At 44.2% G+C, this 27679-nt stretch overlaps 1 protein-coding gene across 1 annotated transcript in view; it reads right to left on the bottom strand.

Annotated features, from left to right (window-relative positions):
• GPC1 (glypican 1) overlaps positions 1-27679 on the bottom strand; it is a 191952-nt gene that overhangs the window by 87358 nt on the left and 76915 nt on the right. Inside the window, exon 2 of the mRNA XM_056498511.1 lies at positions 14231-14389. Coding sequence (XP_056354486.1) covers positions 14231-14389 — 159 coding nt within the window. The remainder of the gene's footprint in view (positions 1-14230; positions 14390-27679) is intronic.

Genomic DNA, 27679 nt, shown 5'->3' with positions numbered 1-27679 from the left:
ATCAGAAGCAAAAGAACTCACAGTACCTGATTTCAGGTTCCAAATAGTTTCAGTTCATTGTGACTCTCTTGAATTATGGAGAATATGTATTCTATTTTCAGTTTACCATCACTACAAAATACCCTAAATGTGAAACTCTATAGATAAATGTCTGGACTTAGATACAAAGAGGACAAAACTCCAGTGAAATAGTTAGCAAGACTTACTACAGTACTATGACTACAGAAGAGACCTGAGAAGATTTAACTGTGCTGTTGGTGGCTGCCTCCTTCCTGGATTGCTTGGGAAGCTTCTGGAACAGAACACAACAAACCCCACAGTCCAATTCCCAAGGTAGAAGTGCTCAGTCAAGGTGCTGTGTCCATCAGTCAGGTGTGACTGGGAAGTATTTTATCCCTGCTGTGGTCTGTGGTTTGTGCAGTATCACCTGCTCTCTCAAGTGCCTGCCTTTTTAAAATATATTGCACTACAGAGACCTGTAAGTTTTATGGCAGCAGAGATTCCAATCTTTATAGTCCTTTTAATGAAAATTACCCATCATACTTTTTTTTTAATGGAAAAAGACTAAACCTAAACCATGTCTGCTGACAGTGTTCACTCCTAGTTCCTTCAAATGTGTTTTTCATGTTGTAAGAAATATCCCTGTTCCCTCTTTGCCTCTATATCCCAATCTATCCCTAGATGCTCAAACATGACTGCTGCTGATCAGGCTGATTTCCCTCAACTGCTGTCTGCCCAGATCTCCTTCCTCTGTGCTCAGGAATATGCCTGAATGGAGGGTATGCAATTTACTGCTTACCCATTATTTATACATTCTCTTGGTGATAAGCTACCCCATCTTCGAAGCCAGGTCACCTTCCACAGATATTCTTTCTATTCTAAAATTTGGATCGTGCACAGCAGCAAATTCTCAGCCCTTACACTGTTAAAATTCAGCCTCTCCAGCTCTTTCACACCTATGTCTCAAGGTTTTGCACCATATCCACACAGGCTCCACTTCAGTGGCCATGGGGTGCCCCTCCAACAACTTCAACAGTCTCTGTGTCAGATCCTTGCCATGTGTATGTTTATTTAAGCACAAGGGAGGCTTTACACTCCACAAGAAGGGCCATGGGACTAGGAGTGTGTCTATTCATCTTGCAATGGAGAGCAGAGACACCAGGGAAAGAGCTGCTGTGAGGACAGGCCAGTTCATTCCAATGGCCTTTTTTTGGTAGTGTCAATCTCTGCCTGTTGCAGAGAGAAGTGAGAGACTCCCCAAGAGGGATGTACGGCCATGCCCTTCAGTGCAGGATGAGGGAAATGCCTCCTCCTCATCCCTGTGCCCCGCCAGCTCCCATGTGGCACCTAGAGCACAGGTAACCAGGATCTCTGCCCCCCAGCACTGCACTCAGTGGCCTCACACAGACCCATTCTTCAGAAAGTCTTGCCACAGGGCTTACCTCTGCTCTAATAAAGACATCTATTCCCACAGCTGTATTTGTGCTACTGCTGTTCACTCAGCAGTTGGGTTTGAGGAGCTGATTCTCAGGGTGACTCACTCCTCCCTTGCTTCACCCTGGCACACTCCCTGAGGCAGCTGATATCTGGGTGGTGAGGGCAGGCTGACAGCAAGCTTTGCACGTTTCATGCTGGCTACCTCCTCCCTTCCCTTTGAAGATGCCTGAAGCAGGTGCCTAATGACAGTCTACTGCAGACAACTCCAGCAAAGTGTCCCAGACTGCTGCCACGGACACTGCCAGCTCCTCCAGCAGCAGTACTGATCACAGCATTGCTGACCAAGGGCTCCCAGCGCTGAGCCTGCACCAGCACTCAGGATGAGCCAAGAGAATGATCCCAGGAGCTCAGGACACTGTGGGTGCAGCTATGGCACAGCAGGGCTGAGCCTGACAGGCTCTGAGCTCAGTGACTACAGACTCAAATAACAGATCATCACATCCTGCAAACTCATTTCCCTTAGCTCAACAGCCACTGGCTTCTTCCTCTGTTTTACACACAGCAGACAAGGGCTTGTTCTATTTCCTCTGGCCCCAAGAGATAAAATTTATATTTGTTACTGTGTATTTAATTTTCTGGGTTTCTTTCAGAATGTTAGTCTGTCACAGCTGTATTCCCCAGTGCAAACCTGAAAATCACTGGGCCATGTCCTAACCCAGTTACATCAACTTATTCAGTGTCAAAACTTGGCTCAGTTTTACAGAGAAGTCTCTTTGGTGAGTCAGCTTCCCAGAAAATCTTCAGAGATGTTAATCCACAGACAGATCCCACTCTGGTATGATACATATATGGAGATTCCCTTGGCTAGGGAACAGAAGTGCTTCAGACACACTGTGCTTCAGTTGTATAAAACGTCTTAATTAGCATTTCTTGTTATGTTTTCAGAAATAAAAGGAAATAACAATAGACTCCAAATCTCTTTCTCATTCATAGCCAAAGCTGGTCTGAATAATTAAAGGTAATTGTTAGCTTCTAATAGCTTGGAATATTTCACTGCATCTTCCAGAGAAGAGAAAAATCCAGACAGAAGAACTACTGAATTGTGAATGCTCACTCAACATTCTCAGTGGGCATCTGAATCTTGTATTTAAGCCAAAACAGTAAGTAATGCAGGCAAGAAGCACAGAGAGCAATTCCTTACGGGTGACCAAAGGTAAGAAAGGTCAAACGTTTATTTCCTATGTTGCTCCTATGCATGCAGTGCCCAGAATCTTTTAATTATATTTCATGGTCCTCTGAACTTGTACAAGGGCATAAAATATATTTATAGCTCACTTAAACTCTTAGTAATGGAACAGCCATCCTACGCAGGACCTCTGCTAATCAACTGAAGACTTTCTGTGCATTAACTTTAAAAATGTAAAAAAGTACTTGTTCTTCTCCAGCTGAAATGCTTATCACAGTCTAAAGGCAACAACAAAGAAAAGCTATTGTCTTCTTAGGTACCAGTCTGTATCAGTTCACCTGTGATGTTTGAAGTACAATTTCACTGGCAATGCACATTCATTAAAACTGTTATTATAGCACTGGAAGCTCTCAACCACACTGTACAAACACCAACAAAACATATAATGAAGAGACCACCCCTCTCTAAAGCTTTTTCTGCCTGTGTCATTTTCTTTTTTAGACAACAACAAAAAAGGGGTAATCAAATAAAGAGGTCTCCACTTAACTAATCATATTTGATGCAAATTCCTGATGAGCAGACTGAAAAGCTCCCAGTGTAATTAAACACCTCACAACAAAACTACCTGGCACCAACCTTCCATGCTGGGAATCTGCTTTGAGATGAATTTTAGGGAAGAAGATCAGCCAAACACATTACTTATGTGTGAGGCTGAGATTAAGGAAGGGAGTTGGTGCTTTACAGCTGACCTTGCTTTTCTTTTTCCCTAGAAGCTCCTGAGCCCTGGCACGCTGCAGTGGGCAGTGATGGCAGGGAGGGAGCCAGGCTGGCACCTCCTGGGCCTTACATTAGATTTTAAAGACTCCAGTCAAGGCTGCCTTACAACTGCAAAGCCAAACATCCCCATACTTAGGGATCTGAGAAAATCCAAGCTGCTGGTGAAACCTTAATTCAGCTCCCTGATGCACATGCTTTATGATATGATCTTTAATTAGCCTATGAGGAAATTAATAATTATTTCCGAGTGTAGGATTTGGCTGCTGTACAGTAAATAATGCTCCACGCTACCCAATGAATGGTGATGATTCAGCAGACAACATTTCTCATGTGTCCTGCAAAAGGCAAGGGGCCTGTGAGGGAAAAAAATAGTGTAGGATCACATCGATGAAGAGTAAATATCAATAGTTTATGTGTGCCAAGGGATGAGAGGAAAGCTGGGCTGGCTTAGCTCAGCTGTGTCATCTCCAAGCTGACTGAAAACTGCATGGCAGACACAAAAGGCAGAGGATGACAAATCCTGCAGAAACAAGAACAGTTATGTTCCTTTCAAAGAGCTCCTCAAGCTGGACAAACCTCAGCTCTGAAACAGCCGTGTTTTTTCAGAGCTGCAGTAAATGCACGCTGACATGTGAAACACTGGTTGTATTTGTCATGGGTGCAGCCAGCTGCACAGCTCTCCTGTTCACCTGCAGGGGTGAAGGAGGAGGATCAGTCCCTGCTCCAGCCAAAGCAGTCAGCACTAGAGGAGGAGGAACCCTACCTCTCTCATTATTACCTGTGAGCCAGAACTGGAGAGCAGACACAGACAAGTCCTTATTCAGAGTGGACCAAGACAAACAGGGTGCTCCACTTTGCCCTCAGATGTCACAAATAAAGCACAAAGCCAGCAAATTGAGGCTATACATTATTCTTGGCTATTTCCATCTAAGTCCTTGCCTTACATAACAACCTGGAGAGCAGGAGCAGAGCCATGGGCATGGATGGGTGCATCAGAAGAGAGCTGAAATCCTGCTCTCAGAAAAGCAAATTCCAGCCATTTCCTCTGCAAGAAGTTTACTACATGCTGCCACACAATACTTTTATTGGCATTCATTACTCCTTGAGGACTAATTGATTCCTTTTTAGCAGCATTAAAACAAGGCTGCATTTTACAAGTGAATCGCTCTACTGCTGGGGCTGTAGGAAGCTGCTCAATTATCTCCAGAACACTAAAAGCTGAATCCAGACTCAATACTCATCTGAAATTGTAACAAACATCATTTCCCCGAGCCTTGATTAACCCACAGGCTGATCCCCAGCTCACAGCTGTCTCAGGTTTTAGGAGGGAGGTTGGGAGTGCTGGTGTTTGTTTATTTTATCATTGCCACACAGCTTGGGAACCTGCAGAGCAGAGACAGTCACCACTGGCTACATTTCTTGCTAAACACTACTGGAAATGAAAACCAAAAGACTGAATCACCCCATACTCAGTGAAGTTGCTCCTTTTTGTATCTGATGTCTCCTTCATTTGGAGCTTCTTTTAAGAGCAGCTGGAGACCCACAATTTAGCATTCACATTTAACTAGATATTTGTGGCATTCCAGAGTCAAATTAACAAGCTTATTACCTCTCAACATATAAAAATACTGTAATATTCATTCCCAGCAACACCTACAAAAGAACACAGCAATTCCTTTCAACTGAAATACCCACATCTATCTATCTACATACACACATACACACACACACACACATATATATTCCTTTATATGAAACTCTGCCTTTATCAGCATCTCTGATAAAGTCACTGAGTTTAAATGAATTCACTATCTTAACTGCACTACTTTTAAAAATATATTGCAGGTACAGTGAACAATGTGAAAATGTACAGCTTGGAGATGCAGCTAATACAAAGGGAAACAAGCATTACAGGAGTACATGCAAAAACAAAGCTGGGCAATCAATAACAAGGTGCTTCAGAAAAAAGGAATCCTTTTTATTTTCTCTACTAATGAACAGCCTCACTGTTGCTCTCCTGGCCTCGAGGTGAAGAGTGTACTGATGTTACTCCTTGGTCAGCAGGAATCACTGCTGAACAATGTCAAACAACTTCCTGCAAAGGGTAGATCCTGCTGGGAAAGCAGTGGATTAAAAGAAGTATTACTAAAGACAAATCTTTAAAACCCCTGATAGAAACTGGGTTTACTGATTTCTGTTTTTTTTTTTTTTTTTTTTGCAGTGAAACAAACTCAGCCCATTGGTGCCTTGGCCAAATCTACAGGTTTAATGAGAATGACTCAACACTATTTGTTTTCTTCAGAAGTAGCTGTAAACTGCTGGGTAAAATGAGAGTTTTCTTTCCCTCTATCACAGTTGATTTCAGAAAATACAAAGGTGAAATGTTCATCAGCGAAGGTATTCAGCCCCTTTTTACCACAACAAAGGTTTATCTTTGAGTCTCCCTGCAGACAATCAATTCTCAGCCTGTTTTTCATAGGCAGACATCACCTTCAAGCTCTTATTGGCACTACTGGTACTCATATTACACACTTAAAAAGCAGATCAACTCCTCTAATCACAACAGGTTACCCGACACCAAAAAACCCTTATACACTTGCCCCCGTTTTACACAAGTTGTTTGCAGACCTCCCTGATCATTTAGATCATTACTTCCACTTCAGAAGGGGTTTTGCACAGAAAAACCACAAAGAGCAGTGACCAGAGAGGATTTAGAGGCAGTGCCTGTTCCCTCTTAGGCTGGGGTGCTGAGAATAGATGTCTGGATAGATGATGGTTGATAGACCCCTGTAAGACAAGGAATGACATGATACTTTTTGCTGTCTTACCAGAAGACGATTTTTTTGTTTGATGAACTACAGACAGTACTCCTGCACCTCACTCAACACACAGGCACTTGAGCTCTGCTCCCATCTCTAGCACAAACCTACAGTATGACCTTCCACTCATCTCTTCCCTCCATAATCCACATCTCCAAACCAGGTATTTGTTTGTTCATTTTTGTTTTCAAACAAAGTCCTTGGACCATAGGTTGAGGCTCAGACAGGCAGGATGCCCTGCAGTGCATTACAGCAGCTCTTGGCTCTATGGATGTGCTGCTTCAACGGCAAAAATTAATAAAGCAGAATCAACAGTTTGCTGCAAGCATTTCTGGTGAGAGAGAACAAAGTACTTTTATCATCTCAAATGAGAACAGATACTGTTATTATTTCAAGTACTCAAAATAACCCAAGCTCCTATGTCAGGACATGCCACATATTTCAGTAGCATATTTTCCAGCTCACTGTGTTTGCTGATCTCTAGGTGGGGACAGCATCTTGTTGTTGGAGCCCCCCATGCTCCTAAATATCTACAGCACCTGACTTGGAACAGATTTGAGATTCTTGGCAAACATCAAGTTGGAGCAAAAATATCCCCTCAAGAGCTGATTCAGAGCACCTACACTTCTTTGCAATAAAAGCAGCCCAGGAAATCCTATTATTTTCCTCTTAGGAGAAAACTGGGCATCAGAAAAATGAAGGGTGGCAACTGCTTCATGTAAAGCCAGTAAACCAGCTAGAAAATGGCTGAGCATAAAGTGGTTCAAGACACAGGCTCTTCTGCAGAGAAACCTCAGCTGTTCATCTCCCATTCCCTGCCCTGACTTTCTCCAGCCATCTGGGAGTAAGGCTCTGCAGCCACTGAAGGCAACACCAGCACCTGTGATGAAAGTTAGGCTGCTTGGCTGCTTACTCTGAAATCAGAGGCTTTCAAAGAGATTCATGCACTCTGCCCCAAATGTTAAAACAAACTCTGCCAACAATTTCTTCTGAGATTACTATCTGGGCATCACTAATTTCTTGCAAAATATGCCTGTGTTATCCCATATCTTGGAAGAACAGGTGCTTTCTTTTATGTCCCCAAGCAGATGCACATTTCACTGTTCTCTGAGCACTCAGAGGCAGCTTTTTTGAGTGTGTGACAAAACATGGTGACAGTGGCAGAAACCGAGATGCCTGATGTACCTTTTCCACCTAACCTGACTTTTGCAGGGATGAAGCAGCTCATCTCTTGGGGTGTGCAGGCCCTTGCAGGAGGCACCCCAGAACAGTGCTCTCACCCCAGCCACTCCAGCATTTTGTTCTCTTTTCTTTCAATAAAAGAGAATATTGTGCTTATGCTATCTGTTAAGCAAAGTGCTGCACGTACATTGCAATATACCCTGCAGCACAGAACAGAGCCTTCCAGATGAAATGTGGAGAGAAGTGGCTGTAAGGAGACACAAAACTCCAGGTGCTGGAGCTGTTACAGGTGAGCCTAAGCATTTGCTTCCCCGAGGCAGCGACCTGTCAGGATTAATCTTGTCAGCCCAGGAATGCGCCTCGGCAGACACCACACCCCATTCCAGGAACCCATAAATACCAAAGGAGATGCTCAGCACCACACATGAAAGCATCTCCTCTCTTCTGACCATGACTGTGGGGGGATGACAGGCCAGCTAGCATCAATCCTGTCTTGTGTTGCATTTTTTTTTTAAGGTGGTTCCTTGGGGGGAACAAGATATTAAGTGAGCATGGGTGTCTGCTGTCTTCCTCCTACAGACACCTCCAAGGGACCCCCTTTATTTGTTTCTCTGTCCTGGATCCACCTGAGACTTTTTTATTTCACCTTAAAGGAGGTGCTCTACCTGTCTGTATTGTCCCCAAACCAACCCTAAGGGAAGGAAGTCCATGGGAGCCAGAGGAATCATCTTTGATGGCCTCTAAATCCTTTAGATAATGCATCCCAGAGGAAAAGCTGTAGGACAAATGGGCTTCTTCTGAATGATGCTGCCTAAGCACTGTGCAGAAGGAGGCACAAACAATGGTGTTTTCAGTAGTGCAATATTACCAACAAGGCTGCCCCTGGCCTGTCAGAAAATTCAGTGCAGGTGATGAACACTCAGCAAGAGGGATTCATTCCCAGGTTTCTTTTCCTCCTATTCCTTTGTCACGTCACTAGAAAAAATGATTAAACATCTTACTGCCCTTAAGCCCCCCTCTAACTCAGTCTCCCTGTCTCTAACCAGCTTTTTGTTCAGGAGCTGAAATGTTCTAGTCCTATTTATTCTTTTCCATTTGGAAAAGAATGCCCATGCACAGGCACTGTTTCATAGCAGATGTTCAGCTGGGAGACAGTAGGCAGCCAGTGCAAGATTGATGTTAGGAAAGACAAAGCTCAGGTGAGCTATGGCAGCCATCCCATGTGCCCAGCACACATCCAGAGGGACAGCTGAGGCTGCTGCCTCCCATCTGCCCGATGCCCCAGAGGTCAGAGCTCTCCCACAGTGCTGAGCCCATGGCCAAGGCCACCAACTGAGCCACTCACCACAATTTCAGGGCAGAGCCCTGGCCTGGGGAGTCACCACAAGAAAGAGTGCTCCCAGGAAATTAGGGGTTTCTGGATCAAAAACAATACATTTGAAGTCCTAACTCACATTCCTGGCCCTAGGGAGCAGCCAGTGCTGATGCCAGGGGCAGCAGGAGGCAGGCAGCTCACAGACCACAGCCCACAACTGCTGGAGCAACTGCTCACCCCACAAGGGCTCCCTTCCACCACCTCTGAAACAAAAGAATTTATTTCTAAACACAGCAGCATTTCCACATTTTAAGGCATATCCAGCCCCTTCTTCCCTGTTTCTACACAAACAGTATCTTTTAGACAGCACCTCACCAAACCATGGGATGCCGCCAAGAAACACCCAGAGCCAAGAGCAGTGGCAGCAGAACACTGCAAGTGTGGAGCAGTGCTTTTGGGACAACACTTTTGGGGACACAGGCACTGCAGCCTTTGTGGCCCAGATAACCTTTGCTTGGGTCTCGTGTCAAATATTATCTGCACAGAGAAGCCCTGCCTCTCTCAGAATACATCTTTTGGTGCATGGCCACCAAATTCAGGTACTTTGAAATTTCAGGTCATCAGGGCTTGGTTCATATTCTCATCAACTGAGAAAATGCCAGCAAAGTTCAGATTCAGGTCTGGATTTTGTAGTCCAAGTTTAAAGCCATCAGGGTAGAACAGAGCCTGCTGGGCTTATTCCACACTTCCTTATCAGCTTCCTTAAGCATTCACAGTACATATGAATGTAAATAAAAACCTCTCTCCAACAGTGCTTTTAGGGGCTGCAGCTCTAGGTACTGAGGCTTATATAACTCAGTTCCTCTGACAAAGACACATTTGGTTGAACTTTAAACAAGGGACCTTCAGAAATCTGTAAAATTTTAACCATCAGTGTGTAACAGCTTCTAGTATGTTTCCCACCTTGTAACATTTAAAACAATGATTCATCTTCATAAGAAATATGTAACTGTCTGAAACTAACTCTCAGATAATGCTAATTATCTGTGTTATGTTATCTGTGTTATTATGGTCTGTGTTTCTGTATGCAGTTTCCAGCTACCAAGACTGGACATTATGAAAGCTTTTACATGACATCAGCTTTCCAAAGACTGGCCAGATATAAAATACAAAATTTTTAATCTGCATTTGATTGTCACAGCTTAAAAATCACAGGTTTTATGAGAGCTACAAATCATTTTTAGACTGTGCAGTGTGGACTAAGAGCCAAGGGGTTTTGGTTTGGTTTTTTATTTTTTTTTTTGGCTTGTTGATATTTCCTGAAAACATGAAACAATTCTGAAAGGACAGATTTCCTGGCTCACAGCTAAAGGTCAGCAGTCACACAGGGACTGTTTGCTAAGTGCACCAAAAGGAAAGACTGGCGCAACATTGCAGTATTATTAAAAAGTGATTTAAGTGGGGAAAAAGGAGAAAACAGAGAGACAGACAAGGATTAGACTCTCAACAACTGAGCTTTCACAAAGATTAGAAAAACAGCCTTGTTCCTTGCTGCTTGCAGCCCCTCACTGTCACTCCAAGCACCACTTGCTGTTGTTCCCTCTTCCCACCCCTCTGCAGCCATCCCTGGCTGCACGGCCTTGGAAAGGGACTGCTATGATCAGGCACCACAGATCACTTCTAGAGCCTTTCCTGCACAGCCCAGAAGTTTTTCTAGGCTCATTTCTGCAACAGATTGTGGAAGTACAAGTTTAATTTGTATTGGGAAGGGTAGGAGTTCAGACTTCCCATGATTGTGAGCAACACTGACATGCAGTTGTGTGATATGCAAAAAACACCTCATTTTCTGCAGGAATCTCCCCCAGACCTGAGCAATGTTTGCATTTTGCTCTCAGCACAACTGAAGAGCCAAAGTCCTGTTCTGCAGCTGCCAGAGGGGTCACATCCAGCTCACATCTGTATCCTGAACCACTGTGTGGACAAAGCCCCTTGTCAATGGATTGAATTTTGTAATAATAGATACTTAAACTTCCCCATTCACTAACAAGATACCAGTTTGAAAAGAGGCACATTCTGTAATCAATGTTGGAAGCACCTTTAAAACAGTATTTAGTACCAGTCTCAACAGAGGCTTCCTTTAAGACTCCCAGCTTGTTTTTCTTTTTATTATTCATGCCTTTCTTTCTAAATATAGGCTATATACAACTTTTCAGGCAAATAAATGCCAACCAAAACCAGCCTGGCAGCCTCTAGTAAGTGTCTGCTACAGGCTGTGCTCCCAGGTAATGACATTTCCCTCCCTCTCTGACCAAGAGCCCTGGGCCATCAGAATTAACAAAGAATTTGTGCCTTTGATCCTGCTAATGAAATACCTCTACTCTGACCACAACATCCTCCCTAGCATTGAGTTATCAAAAGCATATGCTCCCATCACTCATGGTCTGTGCTTCTGGCTCTTTTTCTTTTTCTTTTTTTGAATTAAAACCAATTGGTGGCAGAGCAAAATGCTATCTTTTCAGTTAAAAGGCCAACAGCAGGCCTATGACCACACGTATAGCTAGCAACTGTATGTTGCAAGCTATACATGTCCCCAAATTTTGCTAACTACAGTAACATAAAGCAAAACAACAAATGTGCTGGTAAGCAGCTAAGCAATACTGTAGGCTGTTTAAATTTAGCCCTGGCAGATCCTGGAGGAAGGGCATCTCAGAAGTCATGTGTCCTCTACTGTGCAGAGAGCACTCAGACTGTGACCCCATTCCACACATCTCACTTTTGAATACATGGCTATACCTAATGCATGTCATCTGTGTCTCACACGTGCATTTTCTCTAAAAGTACTTTGTTATGAGATAAGGGACACTCAGCTCTCAGCCACAGAATGTTTGCCCCAAAAGCAGCCAAGGAGACTGAAACAACAGAGTCTATAATTCCTTGCAACAGCACAAAGCTCCAGCTCAGAGAAGAGACATGCTGACAACTCAGGGCTTTACAGACCACAGCCTGCAAGGATGAATTATTCTCCAAAGCAAAATGTTGACCACAAGCATGAAGAACATTACTTCAGAGGCAGATTGCTGTAGCCTTGCTATTTTCTATCTGGAGCTCGGGGAATTTACAAGAAGAGACAATTGCCATGATCAGCAGTGAGATTACAGGAGCAAGATTTGCTGTGATGAATCCAAAAATAAGACAGCTCCAGGCCTAAAGTTCAGTGTGCCACACCTGCTAGCAGGGAATATATGAATAATCTGATCTCAAGGCTACAAATACTTTGAGAAAGGGCTGGACATCTCCGTGCAGTGGAGCCCCTCTACATCCATCTACATCACTAATGTGAAGACAAGCTGAGCACCAATAGCTCTGCAACCCCAAAAGTGCACTCCAAGCTGCTGCTGAGCAAATCCTACAAACACAGGCATCCAGTTCCAGGAAGACTAGAACTCATCAATTTGACATAAAAAAACCTCCTTTATTGAACAGCTCTAAGCAGCACTATCTGCAGAAAGTCTTGTTAATTGTTAGATTAATAACATTTACTGGAAGGAAGGGCAGTTTCTGTGGCATTGTTTCAGGAGCTGAGGAGATCCCATTGCCCCATCACCAGAACTCCCTCAATTTCAAACCATTTATGCAGTAGCTAAAGCAAAAGATAATAGTACTATTTAAAGGTAAAGTCATGGTTGAAACTGAGCACAATATAATGATTTTTTTTTTAATCATATCTTGCATAAATTATAAACTCTGTATTGATTGCAAGGGTAGTTAAGCAAACTAAAAGGGTATAATGGGAGCAGGAGACATCTTCCTGGCCTGTGGGCTCAAGTGAGGTTGTTCCCACTACAGAACACCAATGATCTGTGCATTATGGTCTGTTAAAGTAATACTTGGCTTATTGAACACTTGGTTTGATACTTAAAAGAACCTTGGGTATGTACCACAGAAAGAAAGCTCTATCTTTGTAAGATACTGGGAAATAAAACAAACAAAAAAAATACTGGGGAATAAAAACAAATGGCTCTAACTGACATCTCAACACAAGCATCCCCCTTTTATATGCTTAGTTTTGCTTACTATTACTCTCATTGCTGTTGTTATTATTATTATTAATCCACCAAAACATCACACTTAACACTAGACCAGTTATTCAGTAGGAAATTTCTGCTTGTTAGCACAATCCTCAAAGCTTCCATCAAATTTTGCACTCTCTTCCATGACAGATGCAGAGCTCTGCTCTTTTGAGTGGCTGTGGTGAAAATAAAGAGCAGATATAGCAGGCAGTGCTGTGACAGGGAGTGGAGAGAGAGGGTGACAAGCACTAACCCCTGCAAAGGGCTGGATTTCAGAGCCTGGGGATTGTGCTCAGGAGCAGCTAAGTCAGGTCCCATTCAGACACCAGTCTGAGCAACCACCATTGTCAGGCTCTTTTAAAAATCCTGACTGTCACCTTTAAAGGCGGGTGAAAATCAATTAATTTTGAGCTTATACAGGAATGCCTTTGCTGTGGCCAACCTTGGCCACACACACAATGCCTTTTGTAGAGATGCACTGCCTTTTCTTCCTATTTAGTGTAAAAGCACTTCATCTTGGTTATAAGCCTGAAGGTCAGGCTTATTTCTTTAGAGCTATTATTTACTACTTGAATTTCCAGTTCCACCTTTCTGGCTATTACAGCTTCTTTCTCCAACTCCTTTTCATGGTAACTCCATATGATGACTGTTGATAAAGTTAGGAGGGCTATCATTCTAAATGTCTGACCTTCTTCAAAATCTGATAATGGATACAGTTTCTGAATCACAGGTCATCCCAATTTTGCCAGTAAACCATTTATTTCCAGTGGCCTTCAGACCTCCAGGCTTACTGTGCACTCCAAAATGGATTTTTCAAGGAACAATAAAAGCAAGAGAGCCATCCTTAGCCTTTGCTTTACACTTTAGGAGGGATATTGGACTTTGGAAAGAATATTTGTTCACAACATTTTATGCACCACATCTCTAAGCGTTTCCCTGCTCTGTAACATTTCCTGATGTTTGTATGAAACTGACAGCTATAAGCATCCAAAACAAACTAACCTCCTTTTCACTTGCAGCCTACATGGAAAGGGCAACAAAAATCCATGTCTCTTAAACTCTCTCCACATTCTGAGGGCTATCCAGACACCTTTACCATATTGTTCAACTTACAGATCAAGGTACGGTGCCAGGTTTTACATCACTGCCTCAAATGCTACTCTACTGTGATAGGAGCTGATTAGAGATGCCTGTCAAAGCTGTGTCAGTGCCAAGGCACACCAGGATCTGCCAGCCTCCTCCAGTGGCTGCACTGAAATGGGGATCTCAAAATGCCTTGGTCTTACAGAAACACTGCCAGATGTACAATTCCTACAACTCCAGCAGGTCAATGTTCACACAAACTGTTGAGCGTGTCAAACCCCAACCCCTGGTTCCAACAGTGCCTGGAAAACTGAGCAGTGACTGGATCCTGAGCAGAGGGATCCAGCTGGGTTTTACTCACTGTCAAAGCTTCTGTGCTGTGCTGTTAGGGTGGCCTGCACAGAGCGACCAGCCTCTTTCATCATGGCTTCAAATTCACTTCGGCTTTTGTTTGCAAAGTTCTCCTCCATCTCGCTGGTGCAGCAGGTGTAGCCTTGTGGGCAGATTCGCAGGTGCTCCCCTAAAATGAGACAAAATGCAGTTTAGTGGCCAGGTCTGGAAAAGGGGGGATTTAATGCTGAACAATCTCAGCTTAAAAATATCCCAGCTCCACGGTAGCCTGGATCACATCAGGTCTTTCTGTCAAATTTACCACCCAAAATTGAGTTCTTCTGCTTTAATGCAGTGGTTGGTGTCTATGCAGGCACAAATTTTCTCACTGTTTATTGTGAGGGAAGAAAAAGCAAAGGGGAAAAAATTCATATATGGAGCCAGGAGAAGGGAAATACACGTGTCTCCTGCTTAAAGTCTGTCCTAGAATCCATCTCTGCCTAGAATCCCAGAAGACATGGAAGTCTGATTAAATGACAGCTGTACTCATTAGACTTAAGATGTATATTAGCACAGCTGTTTGAAACTGCTTTGTCAAGAAAAAAAGAAACAACTCCAAAGTGCTCCCCTCCCTACCAAATCTATCCTGAGAAGGCATTTCCTTAAGCAGAGAGGCGAGAAGTTTCCAAAAGACAGAGATGTGATGACTGTCAGTGGAATTTGGGTGGCTAATTCTCCTCCACGTGTATTGAAATTTTCAGTGAAAAATATATCTCCCAGAAAGAGACAAGACCACCCCAAAAACAGTTGCTATGACATTCACTGATTGAATATACACTTTGATATAAGGAAGAACAGGAAAGGTAAGAGAACTCAGCAGTCAAATTAAAAAATTCTCCAGCATGGAGCTTCTCCTTCCCTCTGCAATTTCTTTACTGTGGAGAAGCAAGTGCTTACATAGGCAGAGTCAGCAACATTTTAAAAATAATTGCTCAGGTTCTTATGAGTCCTTACAAAGATATATCCACCTGCAAGCACACCTTATATTTCTTCTTACCCAAGAAATGAAAATTCATTTGAATGAAATCAAGCATTTATTTAAAAAAAAATAAAATACAATACCCCTCTTGTTCCAAGCCTGCTCTGAGATAAACCAATTACCAAGCAGTTACCATGTTTAAGACACTTTGATTGGGATTGCCAATGATTTTGCTGGTACTTTTATAGGACTGCTGTCCTAACACCATAGTTGAGCCTAAACATCTTTAAAATTGTGTTTTCTCTTGTGTGTCTCAACAGCTTTAAATCCTGAACCTGCACACTGTCCAGAGTTTCCCATTTAAGTCCTTAGCTATTTCCAGTGTAAAGCTCTTAGCAAATGGGTGGTAAAGGGTCTCTGAAACTGGGCATGTGTCCTACCCTTGTAAAGTTATCTCATTAGCAGCCTACAAGCAATTGGAGTATTCTGTAGCTGATGTATTTTAGGCAGAAGCCATTCAGGATGAGTTTGCATTTTGCTGGTTCTTGGATTCCTGCTCACAGATGAGTTTTCCAAGGGCAGGATTACCCCCACTCTTGAACAACTTCTGCAGAGTTTGGGGTGAGTCTGCCCTTGGAAAACAGGTTACCATGGACATCTGCACACAGTCTTCCTGTCTGTGTGATGGGAATTGCTGCTCACCAGCTTCTGCAGGAGAGAAGGTCCCATCTTCAGCCTGGTGTTGTGCTCCCAGGAGAGCAGTGTCAGGGTGCTGTGTCCTGTCCCCCACTCTGTCCCCACCAGTGCCCAGGCACCTTGCCAAAGCACCAGGGAAAGCAGCTTCAATATAAAAACTCAGAGTCAAATATAAACATCATGTGGCTCCATGCCTGCCACAGCAAACACAAGCTCAGTTCCAGGGCTTGCCTGAGCCCCCCAAATGAGATTGTTGGAGTCATTCCCTGGGCTCCTTTCTGTAGGGCTGCGTTTATCTGTGCAGTGTGGGGCTGCTGACATGTGACAGGCAGGAAAAGGAGCTGTAATTTTTTGACAAGACATGGTTTTGATTCCTGTCATGGCAAATTAAAAACTTTTTTCTTCTCTGGCCTTTTCCATGCCATTTCTGCTTCCACAGGATTTCTGGCAAGGATGGAAGTTTTGTGGACAGCACTTTTACTGTGGGACTCATCCTTCCGTGAGGCCTTTGACGCCCTCAGGAAAAAGCGAGGCCTTTACAGGGCCTGGCCTCTCTGAACAGCCAATCAACAAGGAAATGGATCCCAAGGAATCTCAGCGGTTTCCAGAAGTTTGCCACCAAGAGTTTACCAAGAGTTTACCACCTCAGCTGATGGTGAGTTTTGCTGGTTGTGCTCAGAGGCCTTGCACTCAACAACAGGAGCGCCGCCGCCATTTCCTCTGGGTGCCACTACCCAGGCTCGGGCAAAGCCTCCAACAGCTCTTTACAAACTCCCCGTTTTGGGAAATGGAGTCAAATCAGTGGGAACCCTGGGGATCTCCCATCTCCTGGCCTGCTGCCAGCAGGATTCAGGCAGGAGGTCTGAGGCAGGGCCTCAGGCAGGAGAGCAGAGCTCTGAGGAGGCAGGTTCCCTTCACAGGCTTTGGAAACCAAGGGGGAAAGTCTAAAGTGTGGCATTGACCCCAGGAGCAGAGGAGGGGAGGAAGAGCCCCGTGCCTGAGCTCCCTGACGGGCACTGAGCAGCAGCAGCAGGGAAGGTGTGCTCATTAAAACGGGACATGTCTGGGCAGACACGGCATGCTCCCAGCCCAGGGCAGGCACGGCGTGTTGGGGCAGGACGGCTCCGACCTGCTGTGACAGCACAGCCTGCACACAGCTAGGGCAAGGGGACTGGGAAAACAGCCAGAGAGCAGGGGAAAGGCACACCCACAGCTAAAACTGGTTAATTTTACACAAATCCGTGAATTGAATATAGAATTGTTTCCGTTCTTGAACTCACAGCAGTTTCAATCCCTTTTGAAGCAGCATTTATCTTTGTGTTCTGCAGGTGTTTGTAAGGTACTCAGCAGGTGTTTGTGTGGTGCCCAGCACCACCACACTCTATCTCAGTGGGAAGCAAACTTTTCATCATTTATCTCTGTAACTCAAACTCAGCACACACAGAACAATCTTACAGCACTGTGAATACGCTTTGCTTTCTTTGCTTTTTAACCTGACCCACCCTGGAAACATTCACTATTATTATTTAATCTTTTTTCTATTGATTCCAAAATAAATGTGCTCCAGACTATATTTTGGTTCTCCTTATATTTCGAAGTCCCTTTGTTTGCCAACTTGCCTTTGTCCTATTGTTGAAGCTTGCACTATAAATATCTCTGGGTTCACTTGGCAGGAGACATCTGCAGACACCTATGGAGAGCCAGAGGTGTTTTACAAGGAGTGAATCTCCACGATACAGCGTGTGTTCTCTCCCCACTGCTGTGCCACACAGTTCTCCCTGTACAGCTGACCTGCTGCTCACCACTTGCTGGACAGCACGTGCTCCCACCTCTGGAAGAGCTCTGCAGAAAGCAGAAAGGCAGCACAGGGAGGGCTGCTCAAATCTACTTGAAGATATGACAGATATGCTTCCAGCAACCAAGGCCAGCTCTGGGACATGCCCAAAGAAAATTACACTATCCCAAGTCTGTAGTTGAAGCCCAGCCATCTCTCCTCAGCCCTAAACTTCCACTCCACCCATAAGCAGGTCTGGCAGTGGAGCATGGAGGTGCCCTGGCTGCACTCAATGGCTCAGCTAGCACCAGCTCCATGCTGCCGTATGAACCCTGGATCCAAGATATATTTATAAGTAAGAGAAGATGCACTTTGAGACACTCTGAAAACAATCAGCTTGCCCAAGCCTTTCATGGTCACAATGTGAGGTTCCATCTGGGTCTCTCAGGAAGAGCCAGCTCTTCAGCAAAAGCTGCTGAAGCTGGGGTGGGATGTAACCCACCAACTGCACAGTGCCCTGGAAACAGGGTAGAGCAGGCATGAAAACAGCATCAAGCATGTATCTCATTTATGAACAACTGCCCTGCAATGAAAAGGAATAGGCAGGAGGCTGATGACAAGAGAACATCCCAGTGCATAGCTACAGGCTTGGATTGTCCTTGAAACATCCTCTCATGTTAGGTTAGCAGATCATTTTGGCTATCAGATTCATTACTGCACTTCAGCGTGCTGAATATTGAATCACTTGACTGCTTTCCACTCAGGGATGGAGTTAGGCTCAGGGTCCCTGCAGGGAAATAGCCCTGCCCACAGCCCACAGGAGCTGAGACAGGACTCATCTCTCTGAGTTCTGCTGTGTGCTTCAGCCTCACTGCCCTGCCACACGGGCTCCCTGGGCTGCCTGCCATGGGCTGTGTGCTGTAACACACAGGAGCTCAGCTAGCTGTGCCCAGGAAAGCTCTCCAGCTGTTCACTGCTCCTGCCTTCCACCCCACCAGCAGGCTCTGGAAACAAGACAGAAGGGCAGCCCCAGGGGTGTAAAATGCAGCACTGAGAGAAGAGTTCTTGGCTCCTTTAACCATGTAAATAGTGCTATTCCTATCCCTCTCACAGGATGTTGGAGATTGAATTAATTACAATGTTTGCAGAAGGTTTGGAGTTATGTGGCTATGTTAGAGTATCTAAATGCAAATTATTACAAAATCATTCCTCCCAGAGGTTAATTTATTTCAGGCTGTGATAAATCCATCATAATTCTTCCCTCATATTTGTAACCCTCCTCCCACTTGCTCTCCAAACTCTTCCAGCAGCTCATTTCATGCTCCTAGCCTCAGTCCAGCCCCCATGCCAAGAACAACTCCAGCCCAAGCTCCCTCTTGGGGGGATTTCTGGGTGGACATGTCTCAGGCAATCAGGCTTGCTGAAGTGCAAGGCTTGCCAGGCATGGCAGGGAAGCCAGGGCACAGCCCCTGGCCAGGTGTAGCCAGAGAACCTGAGAGCACCTGGCAGCTGAGGAGCTCCAGTCCTCTCCTGCTGCCCCTGGTAGGCACTAGTCTCTGTTAGCCTCTCCTTCTTCACAACTAAATCCCATCCCAGGCTAATGAGCATCACAGCCAGGAATTGAGGACAAAACAGTGTAGTTTAGAATATGGGTTTTATTTTTTTTTCTTTTTTATTTAAACCATGTCAGACTGTCTACAGCTGATGTAAAATAAGCCTGGAGGTAACACAGATGTTAAAAATACATTGCATAGAGGTGGTGTAATGAGAGTAAATCAAGGGATTTACTTATGCCTCCCAGATTTTCCTGCTTCAGGTGTTCCTGTCCCCATTCATCTTCAAATATATATCTTTACAGAAAACAAGATGTGGCACATGCTAACAAGTAGCTGACAGCACAGCCAGCACTAGCACCATGATGCTACCTTGAATCCCAGTCTTGCCACAGGTAACTCCTAGGGGGAAACAGGGGTATCCAGAAAACATTTGGACTAGGAGATAGTGCTGGCTGACCAGCCTAGGAAGTGCTTTTCATGCCCTTTTCACTAAAAACCATCTGCTGGCAAACTCTACCAAACACCTACACCCCATAACACCCATCTAAGGTGTGCAGCTCGTCTCCCTTAGTACCATCCAACTGAACCAGAGACCAGACTGCTCTATTAAGCAGAGTGACAATCAGATATTTTCCCATATTGCAAAGGCAGATGCTAGCTGTGCTGCCTGTTTCTTTGATTTGCAGTCAGCTGTTGGCAAAATAGGTTGTCTTCTATTTTCTGATTATGTATTAAGAGCATCATCGTTTTGGCTTCGGTTTGCACATGATGTCAGGGAGAGTCACAGCAGGCCTGAATATCAAGTATGATACAGCAAGCACAGTGATCAAAATGCACTGAACCATGTTCTTCCTGGTCTCAGTGATACAGCAGAATGAGGACAGGCAAGGTGGGGGCAGAATACAGTCATGAGGAGAAGTTGTGCCCAAATGAAGTCCTTGTTTCCTGCACTTCCTAGGAAGATACACTCTCAGGATGAGAAGCAGAGGTGGCAGGGTGCAGCTGGAAACCAGCCCTGCCATGGACTCAGGGACATCTCAGATGAGCTGGGCTGGGAGCTAATGCAGCAAGGTGGAGAGCAGAGCCAGGGGGAAACTGTCTACTTCACCAGCACCCTGCAGGAACCACTCACAGACCTCAGCTCCTGCTAGGTGGCAAAACCCAGGCTAATCTCAGCTGGCCCAAGGCCACCACAGAGCAGTGTCACAGCTGACACATGAGCAGCACTGCACAAGAGGCAGGGGCTCTCTCACCACTGTGTCCATGCCAGCAACCCCATGCACATCCCTGCTGCCTCCTGGTCTCAGTAAGGAGAGAGAGGTTTGCCTCCAGCACAACCAATCCTCTCTCTTTGCTGCTGCTGGATGAGTAGCTGGTTATCTCAGGGGACTGATAACAAGGGCATGAAGTCTTTTCAAGCTGCACGCCACAGGTCTGGATTTGTCCCATGTCAGCAGCTTTTGTAATGCCTTGCCATCTGAAGGCTGATCAAATAGCTTGTGCTATCTGAGATGAACTAATGTTTTCGTTCCAGATAAAGAAAACAAGCACTATGTTCCACATCAGTGATAAAAACAGCAAACTGGAAAAAAATTGCTAGAGAATATGCTTGTTCTGATAAAGCAATGCACATGTTTAAGATGGGACAATAGCAAAACATTAAATGCTTGTTCCCACAGCTCATCATTCAGACCAGGATTATACCAACAGGAGTGAACAACCAAGAGCAGATAATCCATAAGATTTGTTCTTTCCACTCTTATCTTTCTACTCCTACTAGGATTTAATAAACTATCAAAATGCTGTTAACCAAATAAGACAACTTAATCTGGCTACTGCACGGAGTTGGCTCCCTACCAGGTTAGTGCTGTTCTGTAATTGCATTACAGTGAAAACCTGACACAGTGAATAAATACAGGTAATTCTGAGAAATGTCACAACTGGCACCTCGAGCTGAAACCCACTGATCAATGGGAGGACTTTGGGACTGTTCCACTAGTCCTGACACAGGCTGCTCAAACCAGGAGCCTGGCAGGAGCATGCAGAGAGGGCTGAACAGCAATTTCCTCTGTATTTGCTCTGGTCGTGTGTCAAAATACTTCAGGCTCTGGGGTTGTCAGCTCAGTGTCAAGCTCACACACACTGGAAGTGTCGCATCAATTTGTTTAATCCTAGACCCTGATGTCAGAGGAATTTATAAGGCAGGCAAAAATGGGCAAAAAAAGTTAATTAACAGAGGAGAAAGAGCCACCTCCGTGTCCTGGAAAAACACTAAGCACAGATTAGATAAGAGTGCCTTCAGAAACGACAGGCCACAAATCCTAATGTCATCTGTGTATGTTACAGTGGCAAGCTGCCCAGAGGAAGGGAACAGAAAAAATGTCACAAGTGCTGACAACAGACTTGATTCTTAGTGAAAAGCTCTGCATGAAAGCACTTTACCCACACACTGCTCCTTTGGGTTTTGGGAGTGTCTTTCTGAATGAAACAGAATACCCCTTCCCATCACTCTGCTCCCCTAGTTTCTCTCAGGACCTGCCTTTAGCTACATGGGCCTGACTCTGCCTCTGAGCTGTGCACACACAGCAGGAATCAGCACAGGGTGAAACGATCCAAGCCTGTATTTAAGGACAGAATAGGAAATGCTTTATAATTTGCAGTAGAAAATATCTTTTTCAGCGGTTGAGAGAGGAATGAAAGATCAAGGGCCAAATCCACATGTAGCACGAGCAGTAAAAGACCTCCAGCTAGCAGAACTGACTGAACACACTGAATCCAACACTCCCCAGATCCTTTTCTGGGTGCTGGACACACAGTGGGGGTGTTTCTGAGCATGAGGCTGCTACAGGAGATGATCCATTATGAAAGGCCTCAACTGGGAGTTGGGACATGGTCTACAATTAACACCCTCCAAGTAAATCAATCCTGAAAGAAGCTTTCAGTTCAAACTAGGCCAGTTGCAATAATCATGGAGAAACACACAGGGAGTGCACTGTTATACTCTCTCCTCTCCCCTTCCCCGAAAAACAGAAAACTTTTAATATTAATCTTCGACACGTGAAGAATTATCTCTCCACATAACACTTGTGGGGACATATTGAAGTTGTTTGTTGCAATCCATCACTATCAGCCTCTTTCAGAGTTGACCTGAGCACACCAGTTCCTCACCAGATGTTTGGTTCTGGGTTTTTTTTTCTCTTCTTGGAACAAAGAGTCCTTTTATCCTCAGTTTGCTGCAATCTAAAATAAGATCAAACTGGAAACGTATCACTCTTATCAGATGCAGCTTCACTGCAGGCTTCATAACAACATAAATATGTTATTACATAAGAGGCAAAGCAATTCATTAAGCAGAATCTTTTTTACTAGCTCTTCTTAGAAAAATATCTATTGGAGAAACTGCCAGCCCTTCCTCGTGTCCTGGCAACTCGCTGCCAGTAGGATCAGACTGCAAAAGGAATCTGGGTAGTAAACTAAGGATTAAAGATGTAGTTCAACTAAGAAGTTTAAGAGCTGAAGGCCTTTGGTTTATTCTCCATTAAAAAACTCCATACTTTGGGGCAATAATTAATATAATCCAAGTCAGGAATGTGAGGAAGAAACAAAACCAAAATGCTTTTCCAGTTCACCTGCTGAAGCTCTGCAAGGAAAATAGTGGTACTGCACTTGGGGCTGCTTTGAGATAAAGAGCTTCAGCAAGCTTCTAAAACCATTGCTCAAGAATGGGGAGTGCTCATGGCTGGTCCCAATCATTCCAGTGCAAAGAACAAATCTGTATTAACCTCTCAAGGAGAAGTCAGAATTATAGAACATTTCCTTTCAACCCTAGCAAAACTCAAGCAGATGATGCTGGTGTGAAAACCATGAAAATCATCATTCTGGGTTTCAGCTGCATGCTCAACCCTGGGCTCCTGGAAGGCATCTCCTGTTCCTTATCCCTCTGCCACCCTTGCAGCACACTGGGATGAGCAGGATGTACCACACCAGAGAAGGCTGCACAGTTCATTGCCCACCCTGATGAGCCCCACTCCTGGCTGCCAGCTCACCCATGTGAAGTGTTCTCTGCACCCAAGGAGGGTCTTGCTCTCTAGCAGCAAAAATCTCCCAAAGGAAAATCAGGAAGCTAAAAAAACCCTCAATAACTCTGTCTGCTGGTAAGGATGAAAATTACTCCTGAATTTGCAAAAAACCCTATTTTAAATAGTTATTAAACAAAGTTTTTGGACCTGAATCTGATCCTGAGAGTTTGCAAAACCAAAATGTCTATGCCTAAAAATTTAAGAAATTAGGTTTAATGAAGCTCATTAATCTGAAATTTCACAGATATGTGTACACTTACAGAAGCTAAAAATAAAAATATGCATGTCTGAATCGTCTAAAGTCCATACATTCAAAATAATCCTTTTTTAGATTTCTGTAAAACATTAAGAGACTTCACCTAGGAAGAGTTGTTGACTTATGCCATAAATTAGAAGTGCTTATACTTCCTCTAGAACTTCTTGCTGTATGTGTTGGCAGGGATGTGGGAAGGTGCAGGATTGGAGGGGCAAGTTCTGGTTGCTGCGGGCTTTTTCACTTTGCAACTTGAAGCTTTTTTCAGCCCCAGAAATGCTTGGCTCTCCTTCAGCTCTTGCTTTGCTTTAATTGTCTCATGAATGTTTTGGCCAGCAGTAAAAGTGCCAAACTGTGGAGCCCTTCCCTACAATTTGAGGCACCATGAAAGCGAACGGCAAATATGGGGTCATCCTGTGGGAACACGAAATTGCAGACTTCCAGTTTGACAGAAGGGATGCAGCTGATGCAGAACTGGGATGGACAAGTAGCAGCAACCAGGCTGGAGTCTGCAGAAGCTGCTGTGTGAGAGACCTGCAGCAGAAGGAATTCAATATGCTGCCTTTCCCTTCTGGTTGCAGACGCACGTAAGTGAAACCTGTGCCATTGCTCTTCTTTTTATGCCTCCATCTGATCTTCCAAAAGCAGATTACAGAAAGCTGCCTGTAAACCTGAAGATGCAAAGGACATCCCTATGGAACTCCTCTTCTGCCCTTAAAATCAATCCAGGGGTATGAGGAGATAAGGACATCAGCCTGGTCCTGCCAGAACTGCTTCATGAACAGATCTTTGTTTCCACAAACATCAAACCATCACCTTTCACCTCTACACAGAAGGGTGGATCCAGAGGACCAGGTTTAAACTGGGGCGAACACTTAGAACTCCAACACCCTGCTAGAACTCAGTGTGACTTACAGTGCATATGCCCAAAATTTTACCAGAGAAATGTATTTTAGGCAACTTCTGTTTGAAAACTTAATGGAAGTGTAGCTATTCTCCCCTGAGCGTCAGGAACAGATGACTAAGAAATGTTGCCAGTATCTGTCTTACAGTGAGATTAGTGTTGGGTTTGTGTGGTATCCTATTTATAACTTTGACAAACAGCTCAACCAATCATTTCATACTTAATCATAGCTGTCTGCCCAGCTCCCTTCAGAGAAAAGCTTTTCAAACACTATGTGCCAACACAATATGAACAAAAAGAAGCAAACCACAGTCAAGAAAAAAGAGATCTTGCTCCCCAAACCAGCAACAGCTATACAGAAAGCAGGTCTTGGTAAATCGTAGGGCGTAATTAGAGCGTCATTATTCATGGGACTGCACAGCTATAGTTAGTCAGTGTTTCCACTGTAAACCCCTATTTTCATAGAGGTTTGCAGCTCAGCTGCAAGGAATTAGTCTGTGATGCAATTTGGCAGTAGAAATTTTAGAGCAAGGATTTTTATTTTTTTTTAAACCGTTTAAAGATCTTTTTTTCTCCTCCCACTTTAATTCCCCTCTCACTTCTGAGGCTGTAGCAGTACTTATGAAAGAAACAAAAAACACTTCTGTGTGCTGTTTGATGTTTGGTTTCTGTGCATGTCTCTGTATGGTTAATGGGACCAAAAATACCAATTTAGCAGGGGGTTTCAAAAAGAAGTCTTAAAAACTTGCAGTTTGATTCCCACAACAGTTACAACTCAACTTTCCTCTGGATGTATCCATGAATATTCATATCTACACTGTTAACTTAATGCATTAAGGAACCTTGACATCCTGAGTAAACCTGCATCCCCATCTGATGCCAATGATGGGTTTACATTTCATGGGATAGAGCTGTAAGATTTCTTTACATCTTTTTGCTTTGAAAGAACATTTTCCAGGGATTACAAGAGATTACTTCTTGCTGGACTCAACCCTAAGCCCTATGTTCACCTGCTGTTTCCTCCTTGCCTGACACTTCCATCAGGGCTCCCATTCCAGCATGAACCAAAAGCATGGTGGGGACCACTAACAGGAATCACAAGGAAGGGAAAGGGACAGGAGAAACATCCCTGTGGGACATTTTATCACAGACAAAATGAAACAGAGCATTTCACAGCATTTTCAGCTACTCAAAAAAACCAGACTGCTGTTTGCATCTGTAACAACATCAGAGGAATGCATGTGCTCTTTTCCAACTAGCTTTGGCTGAAGCATCCTAGGGGTTTAGCATGCCTGGGCATGAATGAGGTTTGTTTTCACACATATGGACCACACTCCAGAAAGGTAGAGCAGCCTCTGGGCACCATGCCTGGCTGTCACTGCACGCCACAAGCAGCGTGAGAAGGAACTGCCTCAAGTGCAGTCCCAGCTCAGAGTGGGGCAGCAGCTACACAGCTTGAAAAAAACGAGTGTAAAACCACGAGCTGGAAGACTTACAAGCCTCAGTCTGCAACTGGATCACTGTGAATGGCCTGAGTGTTCATTGCACATTTTTGGTGCACAGTTTCTAAAGAACAGAGTAGCTCTCTAAAGAACAGGCTCGTTTATCCAGGCAATTTGATTTTCTGGTGAAACAGATGGCACCATTTACCATCACCATGCCTCAAATCCTGCTTTCCTGGACCGTGATCTTGGCATGAAGGAAACTGGGCCAGTCTGAGCTTCTCACACCTTGCCAGGTTCACACCTTCCTCAGAGCTCCCCATCCCAGCACTAATGAGCTTCCCCTCGGACAGCTTGGCAGAGGAACAAGGATAAGAGTGCTTGCAAGGCACCAGGCAGAATTCCTGAGGGCAGCTGCCTCAAGCTCCCTGAAATCCTGATGCACTCTTCAGAGGACTGGAACAGCAACACCAACTGTCTCTGCAGATACCCACTACCTTGACCACTACGATTTGTGAAAGCCATAAAAGAGAAATACTCCCTTTAGAGTGAAAGTGCTTTATCTTTGCTAAAAATTGCAGCAAGCATGGTATTTATGTTGCAGGAAGGAGGATCTGAACTCCTGCCATTTCTCAAAAACAGAACAAAGCAGACTTTCTACATCTACTGCTTGAATCTGCTTTTCAAGGTGCTGATTAGAAATTAAGAGGCAAACGAACTCAGTAAGATTACTCATGTACCTTCAGTCATTTACAGGAATGTTAGCAAGGGCTGTGCTTCAGAGGGCTGGATCACACTCCTGCTGCAACCATTATTAACCTGACATAACATGTTCATAGAGTAAGAGATGATAACGATGCTGTAACTGGTCTCCCTAGAATATGGTTATGATTAGGGAATCTCTTAGAGAAACTGCCACTCATTAAGCACTCAGCTAAATGTAGAAAGACAGCTGAAGGACAAGCTCTGCAATTTCAGGAGTTTATAACTTGAAAATGGTTAATTCTCAACATTTTGGTTATTGGTCTTTTTAGCTTGAGCGTTGATAAGAAGTGGCAGATTCACATTAAATGCAAACTGCACAGTTTTTTTCTTTTTCCCTAAATCTAAGCAATAGGTCTTTTACACCCACCTTAAAAGACATTATGAGCCAGTCAGTGAAAAGCACAACTTTTAAAATCTGAATTTAGCTCCCCTGATACTGTGTATCCAATGAGTACGCTATTCCCACCTGGAAAATCCATATTGCTTCAAAGTGCATCAGGTCCCAAGTACTTAATTCAGTCTAAACCCAGGATCCAGTCAAAGCAGCAAGTTCTCCTTTTGATCCCTCTGTTCTCTTACTCACTGAGATGATTTTGCTCTTGAATAATCACATCCTTTGTGCACCATGGCACAACAGTACTGTGAGCAAATTTTTCTTTCTTGTCATAAGAAAAGGTGATCATCCCTGGGAGGTTTATCAAGTCTGGAAGTCCACTCCACTTCCAGATTCAGTGATGCCAGTGGGAAATGTTCTTGGCACTCCTAAAGATGTGACCTCCGGACATTCACCAGTCCTGCCACTATTTGCCTAAATGATAAATCTAATTCAAAATCACTTTCTCCTTTTGCAAGCAATTAGGGAAAATTTAATACCAGTCTGACCAGTAAATGACAGCAGCTACCACCACAGTCAGTACATTTTTCAGCAATGCCTTGGAGAGTACTTCCCCCTGACCCTGCCTGCCTTTGTGCTTTTTTCTGAGCTACTGACATAAAACCAAGTGCCCACATAGAAGCAGTCTTCCAGAGCAG

The sequence above is a fragment of the Oenanthe melanoleuca genome, chromosome 9, assembly GCF_029582105.1.
Source record: "Oenanthe melanoleuca isolate GR-GAL-2019-014 chromosome 9, OMel1.0, whole genome shotgun sequence".
Lineage (NCBI taxonomy): Eukaryota > Metazoa > Chordata > Aves > Passeriformes > Muscicapidae > Oenanthe > Oenanthe melanoleuca.
This window is presented reverse-complemented; position numbering and strand designations above follow the sequence as displayed.